This window comes from Ostrea edulis, chromosome 3 (genome assembly GCF_947568905.1).
Source record: "Ostrea edulis chromosome 3, xbOstEdul1.1, whole genome shotgun sequence".
Taxonomy (NCBI): Eukaryota; Metazoa; Mollusca; class Bivalvia; order Ostreida; family Ostreidae; genus Ostrea; species Ostrea edulis.
In genome coordinates, this window is record NC_079166.1 from 77730904 (window position 1) to 77747885 (window position 16982).

Consider the following 16982-nt stretch of genomic DNA (forward strand, 5'->3'; position numbering starts at 1 on the left):
TTTTACATTTAAAATGTGTATGTCATGGGCAGCAACGTATATGAAATGAAATATCTGTCCATGCATTTTAGTAAAGGGATATTCTTATCAATATGTAATCAAAGAGATGCCACGTATATGTTAATTCATTTAGGAAGAATGTTAATACTGGATGTAAACCTATGTTAAATACACTGGTTAATTAACAATGGAATTCTTATTTATTAGTAATAATATTAAATGCATTAACCTATCCTGCAGTATTAAACATTATCGCAAAATGTCTTTTCCAAATGATTAATACTAGCTTTATATATAAAGTTTGAATTCAGAACTGATTGTCACCAAAAAAAAAAATTCAATTCTAACTTGGTATCAAAGCAAATTATTTACTAATTTTTATCAATAATCTAATGATTTGAATGATTTGTAACAAACGGTGGGTTGAACTAATGTAGAAAAATTATGTGAATAACAAAGTCAGGTAATCCATGATAATCATACTTACAACGTTTACTGATCCTGTAATGAATCCTCTTGTCTGACACGGTACAGTGTGTGAGGATGTCCAGCTGTAGTCTGTCTATGAACAGCTTGTACATTTCATCCGGACTATCCGGTATATACAGACATCTCTCTCCCTCACTTCTCTCATAATCCCACGACCGGCAGTATTCTGATACCACGTCACGTGACGCCGCGGTCAGGAAAAACTTGAGATCACTGTCCTCCACCAGACATTCCGTAACGAACGCGTACATGACGTCATGTCGGATGTCGTCAGAGACAAACGTTATTACATCGTCCTGTGTTTTTATGATTCCATCAGGTAGAGGTTCACGTGTCCCATAATCAGGTGTGGTATTTTCGCCAAAATACCTTTCTTTGATCTTATTGAAGTTGCTTTGGTAGGAATTCTCTTTGACATTCAACACATAATCATCAGCCAATAATAGGCAGTACAGCGTGATTTTGTCGTTTGTTGAGTAGCTATGGTATTTATCTGAAATTCGGAAAATACAATTATTTAAATCCATAAAGTATCGCACTTTCTTTATCTTATACACGGGTTTTTATCATAAATCAAACTTTAAAATAATACACACTTAATACCACCAACAAACACCCCAGCAGTGTAGTACATGTGTTTTATAATATAATAAACATCATAGCTTGTACAGTGTGGTCATTAATTCTATACAATGTACCACTAAATGAGAAATCAATATGATAATGTGAAATGGCGACCATACTTCTAGATTCCTGCAATGTGTGATTAAATATATTTGTTTGATTGTTTACTTGCTTGTTTGTTGTGCGTCAATTAGAGAATTTCTCTCTCATATCGACATGTTACAAGATGTAGAGGTGAAATACCACACATTTTGAATAAAAGACCTATGTTTAAAATCCAGCTGTGATGTCATTCTATTGAAATAACGCTCCATTATTTTTTCGGGAATGGGGAGTTTCAGACAACTTCTTTTCTTTTTAATGAACAAGTTCCCATAATCCTCCGGCCCCTGTCACTGTTATAGCAAAATGTAAAGAGTAATCTCCATAGCCTAAAGGCATAGATGAGAGTCGAACCCAAGAACTCGTACAGAAGCTTCATCCGCTGTGCCACTAAGGACGATGACAATTTAAAAATACAATACATGTTTTATATGACAGAACTCTGTATGTACTAGTGTTTTTATAATTTGTTGAAATAATTTCCTAAAATACAACTAAGTTACATTTATAGTTAGATTTAAACAGAGGAGGAGGGGGTCTTTAAGTAGGTCAATTTCCTTGTTCCTCTCCATTCCTTAAAAACAACAATCCTCGGCCCATTCGGTTCCATTACCTTTAAAGAATGGAGAGGTACTCGGGACATTCACTTATGCATGCATATGTTTAGTGCTGAAGATTAGAGCAGTGAGGGTTGTTTAACGTGCCAACCCCTGCCGTGACAGAGGATCTCCGTTTCTAAGGATCTATCCATAGATCTGTGATTCTCACTTCCAAAACCCAAGCTATTGACAAATGAACAATCACTACCTATGTTTACGTTCATATTTTTATATTAGCGACATTGATCAGAATATTGGAGCGGATCAAAGATCTGGTTTTAATCAGATTCATGTTTACCCGACCATGACACGATCCGAGCTCCTTAAAGCGAACGCTCTACCACCGAGCTACCGTGACCGATACCAGTAAATGAAATATATATACTAATGTTCTTTATGGATTTCAGAATTTCGCGTAGTTGGGACCTGTGACAGTTTTGCCTATCAAACGCTAGGATTGAGTTCCAATAATAAAACAGAGCATGTAATCCTGACCGTTATAGACCCCCCTCCTCCTCTGTGACTTCGCCTTCTCAATTTACCAACGATTTATTTTTGTTTTTCAGAGAATGATTTAATGGCTATGCCAATGTTCTTTAGATTGTAAGGCACATACACCAATAAAATGATACTGAGGGAGAGAGAGATCTGCTTTCATTTTTATTTATGTACAATGTACCTCCACCTATTCATAACAGAAAATACATTAGAATTGGGATTTACAGTATACTAGTATGTTTATAACAACTGGGGAAGGTAACTGGGTACAGAAGACCGCACGCAATTTATATGATGGCTGCCAGATAAGATACGTGGCGGCTGCTACAGAAATTTAGTGGAGGCCGTCAGTTAAATGAATATCAATTCTGTACCCTGGCACCTTTTGGCTTCCATAGAAAACGACGTTACGTGTCTGCGTTTTATTCTAAATCTTTCCAAAATAATCACCCAGCAATATGAATGATATTGTTTTTGAAATTGGCGGCTATGTATAAATTCAGTGTCATCCGCCAGATTAATTAAGTGGCGACATCCCTTTAATTGAATATCAATCTTATATCATGGCTCCTATCGGCTTCCGTACATTCTAAATGTATAATTTCAAGTCCAATCCTCACACTTATTGGGTTATTTTTCCTATGCTGACCGGCACAGCTTTCAACAGTGGGTAAAAGAGCGTGTCTTTGGATGCAGGATTTGTTGATGGGCGTGTTAATATGTTTTCATGTAGAACAATTTCAGTCAACAGCGTATGTCCACTTTATATGTTACACGCGCAGAGAGAGAGAGAGAGAGAGAGAGAGAGAGAGAGAGAGAGAGAGAGAGATGCCCCCTCCCCATATACACCCGATGTTGATAGATCAAATAAACATGTTTGCTTAATTTTAAACACTTCCAGTCGCAAAACGTTATTTGTAATTTTGGAAAATAGATGGGCGAAATTGCAAATGATGACCTTCCTCATCCCTCCATGTGAAGAGATTCTGAATCATCTTATGTATACATATCTGCTCTCATCCTAAAGGTAGCACGTCGACATCTTACTGAGTCAATAGTGAATTGTAGTGGGATTGATGAACTAAACCCGTAATTCTAAGGAATTCTATAAAAATAATTGTTTAACCACCCCCCCCCCTGTAAAATGTACGGTTTTGAGGTGTTTAAGCACAATTACCCCTATACTTCCTTTATATTATTTATTTACTTTATTGGGTGTTTTTTTTCTATGCTTGTCAAAAATTAGAGAGAGTCCAATAGAAAATTATTTACAAAATATCTAGTAATTGAAGATCCTCACAAACGTGCTAAACCTTTGCGAGTCAAAACCTGTGGTAACCGATCACAAACCACAGGTATTTTACAACACCTGCACGGATTCATAGAATCTTAGTTTCGTTAAAATCTAAAGTATTTTAAGCAGGGGCAGTAGAATACACCAAAAAGCAATGCATGTCAACAGGGGATGATTACTCCTCGTAAGGGAAAATGGAGTATACTTGTGCAAAACGAGTTCAACACTAGTTACAATTTTAGTTATCAGTGTAACTTATGTCGTTTAATCGAATTCATTCATGAAAATGATTTGTTCCAGACAAACCATATCTGTAATATGGCTGTCTCCAAGTACACTTTCAGCAAATAGAAATTTCTAAAAATTTGGTATTACATTGATCGCATTCCAAAGAATAAAACCGTACGCAGCATGAATGCATCAAACTGAACTTTCACTAGTATTAAATTGATAAATGAGGGGGAATATCCAATTTAGCCACGTTTTCGGTACAGTTTTCAGATGGAGCATAACTCTACGAAAGGGCACTTTCTTTTATTTACATTCCCAGTTATTTGCCTTTGATATCCGTATCAACTGAAATGATATACATTTCCTTATGAATGTGATCGGCGTGCGTATGAATCTTGATAAAGATACCACCACGTTTTTAACGGCAGGAAATTATCTCACATCTCTCAAACCCTAAAAGTAAGATGAGGGTTAATAGGAATGCGGCGGAAATGTGATTTTCGAAACTAATAATGAGTATGTTCACCATTTCGCTAATAACAGTGTGTAGGCGTGTCATTTACGGAAATATCCCTGTGGGGAAGTTTAATTTCCGACTCTCATTCAACAATGTTTTTCCAAGTACTGGCGGATTCTGAGCTAGCAGCTGCGCACACACCTACCTAGCTAGTCGCACATTGTTTTTAAAGTCCAGTAACATACATGTAGCAGACCGATCATTAACTTTGATACCGTTCATTTAATGAAACTCACCGTGAGTGCACGCGAATTATCCTACTGAAAAAGATTTCTTCATAAATGTGACACAGATGTGAACAAATGAGCGTATTAATCTTTATTAAATCTCGTACGTCAAAATCAACGACTGGAACTTCCGGCAGAAATGAAAGTAGAATACAAATGTGAAAGAAATCATTTTTGAAAATGTGAGGATAAGAACTACAACGCTTTACGTCAGCATACTTGTCATGGAGTGGTGATGGGCTTCATGAAGTTTGCTGGCGTTAGCAGTCGCAGTTTTTCCAAATATAAAATTCATTTTCTAAATACACATGATAATCAAGTTTTAACTATGGAGTTTAGAAACATTTTTCCAAATGACAAGACCGCCGCGGTGGCCTAGCGGTTAGAGCTTTCGCCCCGCATGTGAAATACCGTGGTTCGAATCCCGGCCGGTCAATTCAATGCATGGTCATTCATAACATTTTTGATATGTTTGATGTGGAATAGCCTATATTTCTGTTCTGGTGAGTTTTTTTTTTATCATCTATGTCAAATTCGGAATATGAATAAACCCGAGTTATCGTTCATTGCAGAAGTTATCTTCTCATTACGGAAGATATATCGCCCCGCTTCAATTTTTAATATGTTGTAAATATTGGTATTTGATCGCTTTATTTGAAATTCTATGAGATGAATATGGAGAGGAACTATTGCTCAATTCAAGGATCTCACAACACCAAAGACGCTAGAGAAAAGTTCGCAAAACACGTTGTACCACATCGGTCACCTGAGTCATATTGACCCTGTTTTTCTACAGCTGTTTAGAAAAAAAAATGCAATACTGATTCGTATGAAAAATTTAGACTTCATGTTATGACCCCAACCTAGCCCAGTAAGGTTACGGCATAACCATGATTCAAGGTGAAAAGGAAAACAATCATGGTATACATGTAAAATATAAAGCTTTATTATGAGAATTTTATATAGAAAATATGATTACCCCACCTTAAACAGTTCACAAGTCATTGTTTATATCATGTTTTCTTAAGCGTAGATCAAAATCAGAGGACAGGGTTACACGGTTAAAAGGTCTGGTGCCAAAAGGCTCTGCCACAATGAATGCGTATTATATAATAGGAGAGCCTTGTCACTCACCATTCAAAAGCTATAGGCAAGGTTCAAGTTTCAGACAGATAGGCAGGGCAACGATAATATGCCCCCTACCACCACGCCCCCATCCCACATTTATTTTAATCCTAGGGCATCAAAAAAACTTGAATACACACAACTTAAGCAAGTTTGCATTTTGATATGATTTAGTGTGGCCAAGCTGATCTTGAAATTAATTTGTTTTCATTAATTTCCTGACTGACTGAACATTAATACTTTAGTCTATATATGTCCTTTGTGTGGATTTTCTCGCAAGCAATGATTGATTGATTGAATATGGTTTTACGCCGCTTGCACAATATTTCAGTCATTTTACGATCATGATTTAATTATCATATGTAAACATTAACTAGTCCTCAGTTTCTTTAGATCAGAATCAGGCTGTCTATTGATTAGTATATCAGCAATTCTTCATTATTAGTTTTTATCGTTATTTTCAAAAACCAAAATTCTATTTAATTAGATATGTTTGAAATCATTTGCAACCAACGCAATAAACATCAGGAACTTTATCATTTCACACTGAACAAATTTACCTGTTGCTAGATGTGCATCAGGCGTCGATAAACCGAACACGTTAATTATTTCGATTGGGATATCTAGTGTAATACTTCTTTGCAATAAATTAAATGAGCACAAAGACATCTATCAGGCCCGTCGCATCAAAGTGTCTGCCCACTTTTATTATGACATGCAAAGTTGGTTATTTTTACATACAGAAGTCGATCTACATATACTTGTAGGCTACCCCCCCCCCCCCCCTTCTTAAAATAGCATCTCAGGAATATTGTAGTGAAGGTGTAAAATGCAACCTGTTAATTGAAAGTTCAACCCTTGTCCCTTTTCTTCCGCAATTTAGGATTTAGAGCTTTGAATTTCTGTTTTTAAATTTACTTGTCAAGAATTTTCAGTTTTCAATATTGTGAGTCCCCCCCCCCCCTTTTTTTTTTCTAACGATGTTACTTATCTGATCATATCGAATGCTTTCACTGTGCTTTAAATGTCAAGGTGTCTGTTATTAAAACTGGTTACTTCTGAAATTCTCCATATCAATTACATTATGACTTAGAGAGAAATAAACATCAAACACGGCTATAACACCCAGCCCCTTCCCCAACTCTTCAATTAGACAAATACATATTTTAAAAGTTTTCTCCATAAAATCGAAGCAATTAAAACTTGTTTAATTCCATAGATATAAAACGACCTGTTAAAACTCAGCATAATAAAGAATTTGGGAACGTAAGCTTTACTATGCACTGTTTGTTAATGCTTAGGGTCGCAATGGTACCCCCTCTGAACTTCCGGTGTAAAGGGGCTGAGTGCAGAAATGTAGGTCATTATGGCCGGTTTCTTATGGTCCCGATCTACCTCTCGGGACCCTCAATTACGCTACCTGAAGAGGTTCGCATATTAATATCATAATGACTAAGATCACCTCTGCTGTCCATGAGAAGAGTATGAAGATGTTTCCCTCTACATTTCCATATAAAAATCCAATCCCTTATCGTGGTCAAATTCTACCCCCTTGGGTTATGATTTGAACAAACTTCAATCTGCACTACCTGGTGATGTTTACATATTGATATGATTATTCAGGTCCCTGCTGTTATTGAAATTGATTGATTGTTTTACGTCCCGTCGAGAGTTTTCACTCATATTGAGACGTCAGCAGCTTTTGGTGAAATAAAAATAAAACCGATCAATGCTTAGCACTCGGGGTTGTAGCTGCGTGGTTTCTTTAACGTGCCAGCGCCTGCCGCGACAAGGGACCCCCGTTTTAAGTTCATAACCCCAAAAGAACCGTGATTCTCATTTCTAGATGTCGAACGCCTGCATGGCGAAGGAACGCTGACTACATATGTTCAAGTTTTAAATCTCGAATTCACAACCTCCCGGTTATGAAGCGAACTCTGTCACTCAGCTCCCGCGATTGAGAAAAAGTTCACAGATTTCTCCTATATATTTCCGTGTAAAAACTTTAATCCCATATTGTGCGCATCCTACAGAACACAATTTGAACAAATTAGAATTAAGGAATTAGGTCTTCTTTTTTTCGTGGAATACCTTATTCCAACGATAAAAATCATTTATCCGGGTTAGAATAGGTCTTCCGTACCCCTTGCTTGTCGTAAGAGGCGACTAAATGGGGCGGTCCTTCGGATGAGACAGCAAAAACCGAGGTCCCGTGTCACAGCAGGTGTGGCACGATGAAAATCCCTCCCTGCTCAATGGCCATAAGCGCCGAGCATAAGCCTATATTGTGCAGCCCTTCACCGGCAGTGGTGACGTCTCCATATGAGTGAAATATTCTCGAGAGGGACGCTAAACAATATTCATTCAATTCATTGATCTGATAAAAGATATGATTTGAGTTGAATTAACGAGTTATTCTTAGACTACATTATATATCATTTCGAGATGGTGTTGTTTACTGTTGACCAAACGGATTTCTTGTAGACTGAACAATGTAGTTATAAAAGGATGAGTTAGAGATAAGTCCTGTTTAGAGAAAATTGCTGGAATTTTGTTGAGTGGAACTGGAATTATGTGCAAAGTTCGATTTCGGTAATAACGGAAAGCGTGGGACACGTGATAGTCATGATGTGGGATGCCAGGTATAGGGTTCTCTTGAGGGTTGTCACGGCATCCAGGTGGACAAGTGAGTGTTACAGAGCGTTTTTCGAGTTTTATCAGTGAACTTCGAAGGCGTCACAGCTGTTGTAACGTCGTACGGATGCCTCGTTTCGGTGCCCACTCAAAAACATATTATGCCGGAGTTGGGAACCATAATCGTTAAGGGCTACGATATTACAGTGTCTCTGAGGCAGTGTGCGGTGGATCTGGTATTTGGGTTCGTGACATGAAGGAAGTTGTCGCAAGGTGCAAACTGGACTACTGTCATTCCCGGTTGAATACATTTAACTCTCAGCCCGAAATTGCAGAAACAGAAGCGCGTTGTCATATTAGGGGGGGGGGGGGGGGGGGGGGGGGTGTCTCAAATAGCCATCTTTATTTCATTTTGCATAATTAATTATTATTTATATTTGATATTTGTTTGTTTTTGTTTAATAAATTTATATGTCGATAAAAATATTAAGTTTTTTTTCTTTTCAGGATTCCCTAATCTATATATAAATACGAAGCATCCAGAGGAATCCCCAACATTCTAATAGAAAGTAGTTCCTGTTATTTATTATTTTTTTGTTGAATACGATATTCCAATAATTTTTCAATCAACGAAAAAGCGTGCAACATGTAAAATTAAATGATTCTGTAAAACTTGGAGATATTTGCATATCGATATGCATAAGCAGGGCTCCTTCAGAACATTTTGAAAGCAAACTTTTATCTGCACTACCTGGGCATGTTTGCCTACTAATATCAGTATTCGTAAGTCTACTGTTAAAAAAGTGTTCCTCTATATATTCATACAAAATACTGACACTATATTGTGGCCCCCATCCTACCCACGAGGATCATGATTTGAAGAAATGTGTCCTTTAAAAAAAAATATTGAAACGAAAGCTGTTATTTTGAAGATGAAGCACTCTAAATGGATGGAATATCGACGAAAATTGGAAATTGTAATTAAAATACATGTTTCAATTGAAACCCGTTGATTTGTATCATATTTGAAAACAATGTGTCCTTGAACATATATGACAAGCTTAGAAGAACAAGAGGCCCATGGGCCACATCGCTCACCTGAGTTACCTTGGTCCATATCAGAAGATTTTACATATGTATTTGCATGTAAAACCGTAGTCCCTATTATGGCCCGAACCTACTCCTGGAGGCCATGTTTTTTTGCAAACTTGAATCTACACATGTCAGAAAGCTTTCATGTAAATGTGAACTTCTTTGGCCCAATGGTTCTTGAGAAGAAGATTTTAAAAAAAAACAACAAAATCCTATATATTTGGGCCATGATTTGAACAAACTTGAATTAGTCTAGTCAATCTAGCTCAAAAATGAGGAAAACCTCCAACTAATTGCAACATGCAACAGAAATGAAATTTTGATTATTCATGGAAGAAAACACATGCAAACAACATATTAAAAATCGGCTTTTGTATTTCCATGGGAAAATTGGAATTTTGGGGTAAAAGGATGTGTTTTTTCATGAAAATCGCTAAAAACTGGAAATTGAGGAAAATGTCCATTTTATGTAATATACAGTAAAAATAAGTTTCATATCTCAAATTTCAACCTGGGATTGTTCGATTATTTTTTTTTACAGCAGAATATATTCTTTCCTTGACTGTAATTTTTGGGTAAAATCTTGCTTTTTTGAATATAATTGTTAAAGGTTGAAATTTTAAGAAGAAAACCCACATTTTGTCATACATTTGAGTCTACCAATAAAAAATTGATGTTAGGGTTTATTTTAAAAACTGCTCAACAAGTAAGATATATAGATTATCGGCAATGTATATGAAAAATACCATTTTAGGTAGGAAAACCTACCTTTTTCTAAAACAAAAATAGTAAAAAACTGGAAATAATAGGAAATGACTGTTTTATAAAAGAGATGACAGTGATCTTATGAATTTAAGAATAAAAGTCCAAATCCACAACTAAATTTTCTTCACCAAAATTTAATCTTCATTTTCCAACAAAAAATCGTTAAAAACTGGATTTCGGAAGAAAATACTTTTTCCTGTCCATTAGGCATATATGAGTTACCACATGAAGATTTATACATTAAAATAAACTGTTAACACAAAACAAGTGCCCCTTCAAAAATGGTCTGTAAAAGATGACCTACATTTTTGCAGTTACTCCCCTTACATCGGAAGTTGGAGGCGCGCTTACCATTCCGGTCCTATGTTTCACATAAATACATGTAGTATTTTAAAACAAACAGTGTATAGTAAAGCTTACGTTACCAAATTCTTTATTAAGCTTCGTTTCAAAACTTTGTACTACATCTATGACGAAACAAGGTTCAGTTTCTTCGATTTTATAAAGAAATCTTTAATACGTGCTCTTCGTCAAGTTCTAGAGTTTGAGAAAGATGGGGGGAGGGGGGTGTTATAGCCGTATTTGATGTTTAGTTCTATCCAAATTATTGTGCAATTAATACCGAGAATTTCAGGAGTAATCTGTTTTAAAAACAATGGACACATAGAATTAAAAGCAAAAGGAATCAGGCACGCAGCATCGTAAAAGGGGGGGGGGGGGATGTGAAGATAATTTCACAATATTGCCTGAAAATTGACAAGTAAATTTTAATCCAAAGTTATAAAAATCCTTCATTGGTGTGTGTGTGTGGGGGGGGGGGGGGTAGTAAGGTTGATCTCTCAGTTCAATTTTACACTTCCACTGTGTACAGTTCACGACAATGCTATTTTTTAAAAAAAGAGGAGGGAGGAAAACAAATCTGTCTAAAAATCGACCTCTGTACGTAAACATTTATCAACTTTGCATGTAATGATACAAGGTGTAGAGCCATTATTGCTACGTGCCTGATAATTATATAAGTGATCATTTGAGTAATTGCAGTACAGTTCAGTCCATGTTTTTACAAGTACAACGGCTAGTGTCACAATTTGCCTTGCATTTACAGCGAAAAACGTTCAAAAGTTTATCTGGCGCGACTTGTAATTTAGTTTTAACGGATACAAGAATTGTTGAAAGCAGTGATAAGCCCCAATTCGAAGGATCCAAATTAATCATTTCTTTAGTCCACTCTATGACTTAAAAAATTCTTGCAGTCCTCCTTTTCTGCAGCTGTAGTTAGTAGTTAGTGGCAATGACTGAACTTATAAAAATGATAGTGTTAGACAATTCTTCACAAAGCAAATCTCCTATAAGTGTCTCTATGGTATTCCATCGTACAAAGTCGATATGACATCGACACCAGAATATATCTTTTTCTCGATGAAATACTCATATAGGAAGGTGAAGATAACGAACAGTGATCCATCTCGTAACTCCTATAAGCAATACAAAATAGAGAGGTGGGCAAACACGGACCCCTGGATATACCAGAAGTGGGATCAGGTGCCTATGGGCTATAAGGAGTAAGCACCCCATGTTGACCGGTCACACCCGCCGTGAGCTTTATATCTTAATAAGGCAAACGGAGTTACCCTTATTCAATATCATTGTGCCAAAAATGGCCTAACAATCTATATGAAACAAGTCAGACAGATTTGACCCAATGATAGGTTGTATTGGCAAAGTAGATTGTTATAACGACCATACATTTTGCGAAATGCTGACTTCAAACGAAACAGCTGAAACCCCTTCACCATCAACTTGTTTGTCAGTAGTCTGCCTCCATTTATAAACTAATCATATACAGAATTTTTTCGCGATTTGTCTACATTTTGACTATACAGGACCTGTTCCGATGCCGAACATTCTTGACATTGTGTCACATCCTGTGAATGCATCTACAAAGGGCAAGGATTGACAAAGTTTCGTTTCCTAAAAAGACGTCTGGTTTTAACGATATTCTTCACTTAGGGGCAAGATCAAAAATTCAATGTCTCACAAAAAACTAAGTTCACATAATTTTCACCAAGACCCCCCCCCCTTTAAAACTTAATATGACAAATGTTGAAACTAATCGAATAACAAAAAAGGAACGTACGATTATAAATAACACTATGTATACCTTTTCTACTGTTTATTTACAAATGAAAGTGTACATTAAATCTATTAAATGTTCATTAATATGTTTTAAATATTATGTGGTATTCAACAGTCGCTTGTCTTTTTCCTTTTTCCACTAAAGTGTAATCGATGTCGGATGACAGAAATTTGCGGGAGTTTTTTTTCCCTCCCCCTAACTAATTGAATTTAAATTTTCATCCGACATTGACTTCGTCCCTTAGGGCAGTTATGTTTATTTCAGAGTTCGTTGCTATTTCTGTGCTTTATATATAGACATTTCAAACACAATGTGCATTTTGTATGATCTTCTAAAATTTACGATAAATAACTGTATCCCATTTCCATTCTCAATGATCGTGTGCCAGCTTGGCGAGAATTCCATCGTCATCGAAAACAAGTTTTGTCTTGAATAGATGGCCGGGCGGTCTAGCGCGCTGTTCGCATGCTGCTAGGAGATGTGGTTCCGCAGGTCGTGAGCCCAAGACTAATTAGAAAGATTTTTATTATTTATATTATCAATGTTTTATTATCATTATTACCCATGAATGACTCCCCAAACCTGAATTTGAAAAAGAAAAGCAAAAATACTTTACTTACTTAATTTTATAAAAGTTTTTAATACAAAACGCTTGCTCAAATGATGAAGATACAAAATAACTGAAACTTTTAACCCGAATGGCTTTCCATACTTTTTTTTTTAACAACCGTAATTCCCCCTTGTAAATTGACACTAATTCTTTAAGATTTCATTTATAATTGATTATTCATAACTTCTAAAGTAAATACTGTGTTTTAAAATTAAAATTAATTCAGTAGAGGGTCAAACAAAATATTTTGAAGCTTTATTCGCGAAAGTTCCCCGGGAATGGAAGTCGACAAAGAATATGAGATGCTGCGCAATATTGTATGTATATAGAAGGTCTTAAAATCACCTTTTTAATACAACTGTTAAGCTGTTTAATCGCGTTTTTTATTACATGCACTTTAGATCGTCGTGTATAACTTTATTCCGATGACTGTCACAGTTAAGTTACTCCCCTTTACGTGTACGGCGTGCCGTAAACATCACAAATTATCGATGGTTTACTAAAACATTTAAGTCTAAATTTTAAATATTTCCCATTGTCCGATTTTGTCCGATTTTTTGTATTTTGTTAATCACGCTTTTGTTTATTAAATTCCGTCGAGTTTGTTTCTGCTGCAATTACTTTCAGGTGATTTGCTAGGTTGACTAGACTAAATCTGCATTATGTCAGAAAGCTTTCATGTAAATATCAGCTTTTCTGGCTTAGTGGTTTTTGGGAAGAATATTTTTAAAGACTGCCCCTATATATTTGCATGTAAAACTTTGATCCCCTATTGTGGCTCAATCCGACCCCCGGGGGCCATGATTTTAAGAATTTTAGAATCTGCACTATATCAAGAAACTTTCATATAAATCTCAGCTTTTCCGGCTCAGTGGTTCTTGAGAAGAAGATGTTTAAAGATTTCCCCTATATATTAGCATGTAAAACTTTGATCCCCTATTGTGGCCCCATCCAACCCTCCCGGGGCCATGATTTTGACAATTTAGAATCTGCACTACCGAATAAAGCTTATCTATAAATTTCATCTTTTCTAGCCCAGTGGTTCTTGAGAAGATTTTTTAATGCCCTACTCTATTTTTACCTTTTCTTCATTTTCTCCCCTTGGAACGTGGACTGGTCCTTTATTTTAACAATTTAAAATTCTCTTTACCTAAGGATGCTTTGTGCCAACTTTGGTTGAAATTGGTCCAGTGGTTTTTGAGAAAAAGTCAAAAATGTCAAAAGTTTACAGACGGACGGACGCCGGAATACGGGTGATCAGAAAAGCTCACTTGAGCTTTTAGCTCAGGTGAGCTAAAAAGGACATTGAAAGGAAAGCTGCCATTTTGAAGCTGAAACAATATTTATTGATGAAAAATCCTAAAGTAAGAGAAATCCCAGCGACGTACCTATTTATGTTAATCCCTCCTAAACCTATGACGGATCAATCACATTTTTTTTTCTGAAAGTCACATGCAACGCCTAAATATGCTAATTCTGACTAGAATGTGTCCAATTTAAATTCCCTTTCTTACAATCCAGGGAGCGGTGTTCTTAATTCGCGTGGTTATAATATAAATTGTAATGTTCGCGTAACAATGTTGTGAATCTACGGAAGCCAATAAATGTCGGGGTATAGAATTAATTTCAATTTAGCAGGCACCGTCACTTAATTTATCTGACAGCCGCCACTTAATTCATTATCTGGCGATCGCCATATAAATCAACTGGCGGTCGTCGCTTAATTTAACCGACGGTGGCCAGTTATTCAACTCTCTCTCTCTCTCTCTCTCTCTCTCTTGTTAGTAAAATGTTGAACCGAAAAGTGAACGGAATCTAAGAACAGGAATGACTTATGTGGACAAGATAGCAAAACTTTGGATTTTTTTTAAAAATGCACCAAAACAATTTTATCTTATGATTCTGCATCATAAATTGACAAAGCGAGGTCAAACGTTAGTATCAAATTTGATAAAACGTTTAATAAGAAGTTAGTAATTTCGGCATTGGCAGAGGCGTTGGCGATCAGCAACATCTATAGGTAGAGAATGGAAATAACATGCGCGGTTTATATGACCCCCCCCCCCCCCAAAGGGGTCGAAAGTAACTTTTTCTACCACAGGCTAATTTTAGCCTGTGAGTAAAAAATTCACAGGCTAAAATGAAAACATACAAGCTAGAATAAAAATAATAAAGCAGTGTTCAATTTGTTTTTTCATTTTTTTTAACCAATGATTTTCCCCATCCTTACTGGGCCAAGTGGGTCAAAAGGCATCGTTTGGACAAGACACTAATTTACGTAAGTCATATGGTGCAATGTTTAGGTCTCTTGATTATCGCACCTCTAATCCACAACCTGTTTACCGCAGGCCTAGATTCAGTCTTCCAATTCCATGCCACATCAGGGTTGTCACTAGTGATTTTTCAAAGCGAATCGCGGACTCGTGGTTTTATAAACAGCACGATCACGGGTCGCATGAACTTTTTTGATAATCGTCTACGCGGTGAGCAGTGCACACGTGCCTTCACTACAACCTACGGAAGCATATTAGGGCCGCAGCAGTATCTCAATATGACAATAAAATAATGTAGATAGGACAGTCTAATGATTCTGATAAAACTAACTTCTGGAAGACTTGGTAAAACATAGACTACGGTTTTAAAAAAAGATAAATGAATAACAAAAACCTCATACTTCAATTCAATGTAATCAGGACTCGTGGCACATGTCTATGTTTTCCATCATAATGCGATGCGCGATGTCCGCGTTTCTTAAAAAAAAATCATGAAAGAATAATCCGGATAGAGACGGTAGTTGAAATCGGTCGTCCATGTAAGCGTTTGTATGATTCAGAGTGCAAGTTTAAGAAAAGCGAATAGCGCATCACCGTATAAAACGGATACGATACGGTCATAATTTGTAAATCACCACTTGCTAAGATTTTCGAGTGTCCACTATTTATACTCGCTATTTTTCAAATGTACTCGCATTTTGCGAGTATTTCTCGCTAATCCCGATCCCCCCCCCCCCCCCCCTTTCGTAGCAAAGCGTCAATAACGCACATGTACATGTATCAATATACACATAATACCGTGCATATGTACACTTACAACAGGAAATGTGGTATGTATAAAACAACGATAATACATTATCTTATTAAGTCGTATTGCTTGTCGTAATAGGCGACTGATGGGGCGGTCCTTCGGATGAGAAACGAGGCCCCATGTCAGAGCGGGTGTGGCACGATAAATATCCCTCCCTGCTCAAAGGCCGTAAACGCCAAGGAAACGGTGACGTCTTTCCTTAAGAGTGAAAAATTATATGTACAACCAACAAACCACTTAATATGGATCATAATCGTCACTACTCTCATTGGTTCTGTTTCAGTCTTTCTTCAGGTTCAACACTAATGCGCAGGGTATCGGTAAATGTACGAACTTTCTCATCGATCCATCCCAAATGAGGCAAAAATTTATACCCAACGTACTCAATCGCTTTATTGAATGACTGATGTTTTCCACCGCACTTAACAATTTTTCAGTTATCTGGTGACATCCAGTTTTTATTGGTGGAAGAGAGAACCCAGATACGATGTACCTGGGAATAGACCACGACCTTCCGAAAGTAAAATGGGAAACTTTCTCATTTACGTAGTAGTTACCCCATATGATATTGTTGGTTATGTGCAGATAGTGAAACTCTTTATAAATGATACCCGTATTTCTACTTACACGTGTTTCTCGACTTGAGGAGAATATGGAAATAGAAAGTCTTTGGGACGAGACCATTGACGATATTATCTTGTATTAAGGTTTACATGTAAGTGAGATTCAGTGTGAATATATATAATGTATTTGGAGAATTTAGTCTGAGTCAGTTATCCGTGTTTGATATGTGCAATTTTGATCTGGAGGAACTTCATACAGTGGACAGTGATGTTGATTTGTTTTTTCGAGAATGTGGGCGGGGTTTGAAGAAAAGTGTGGGTTATGTACAGATAACCCACACTTTTAACAAAAGAAAGCACGCCAAGCTATGGTACAATGGATTCGAACCAC

The 16982-nt window shown here is 36.6% G+C and overlaps 1 protein-coding gene across 3 annotated transcripts in view; it reads right to left on the reverse strand.

Moving 5' to 3' along the window:
* The window catches only part of LOC125676215 (uncharacterized), a 144847-nt gene that overhangs the window by 48881 nt on the left and 78984 nt on the right, over window positions 1-16982 (reverse strand). For all 3 annotated transcript variants that reach the window (XM_056159040.1, XM_056159042.1, XM_056159041.1), the window contains exon 14: window positions 488-982. In XM_056159040.1, the coding sequence (XP_056015015.1) occupies window positions 488-982 (495 nt within the window). The remainder of the gene's footprint in view (window positions 1-487; window positions 983-16982) is intronic.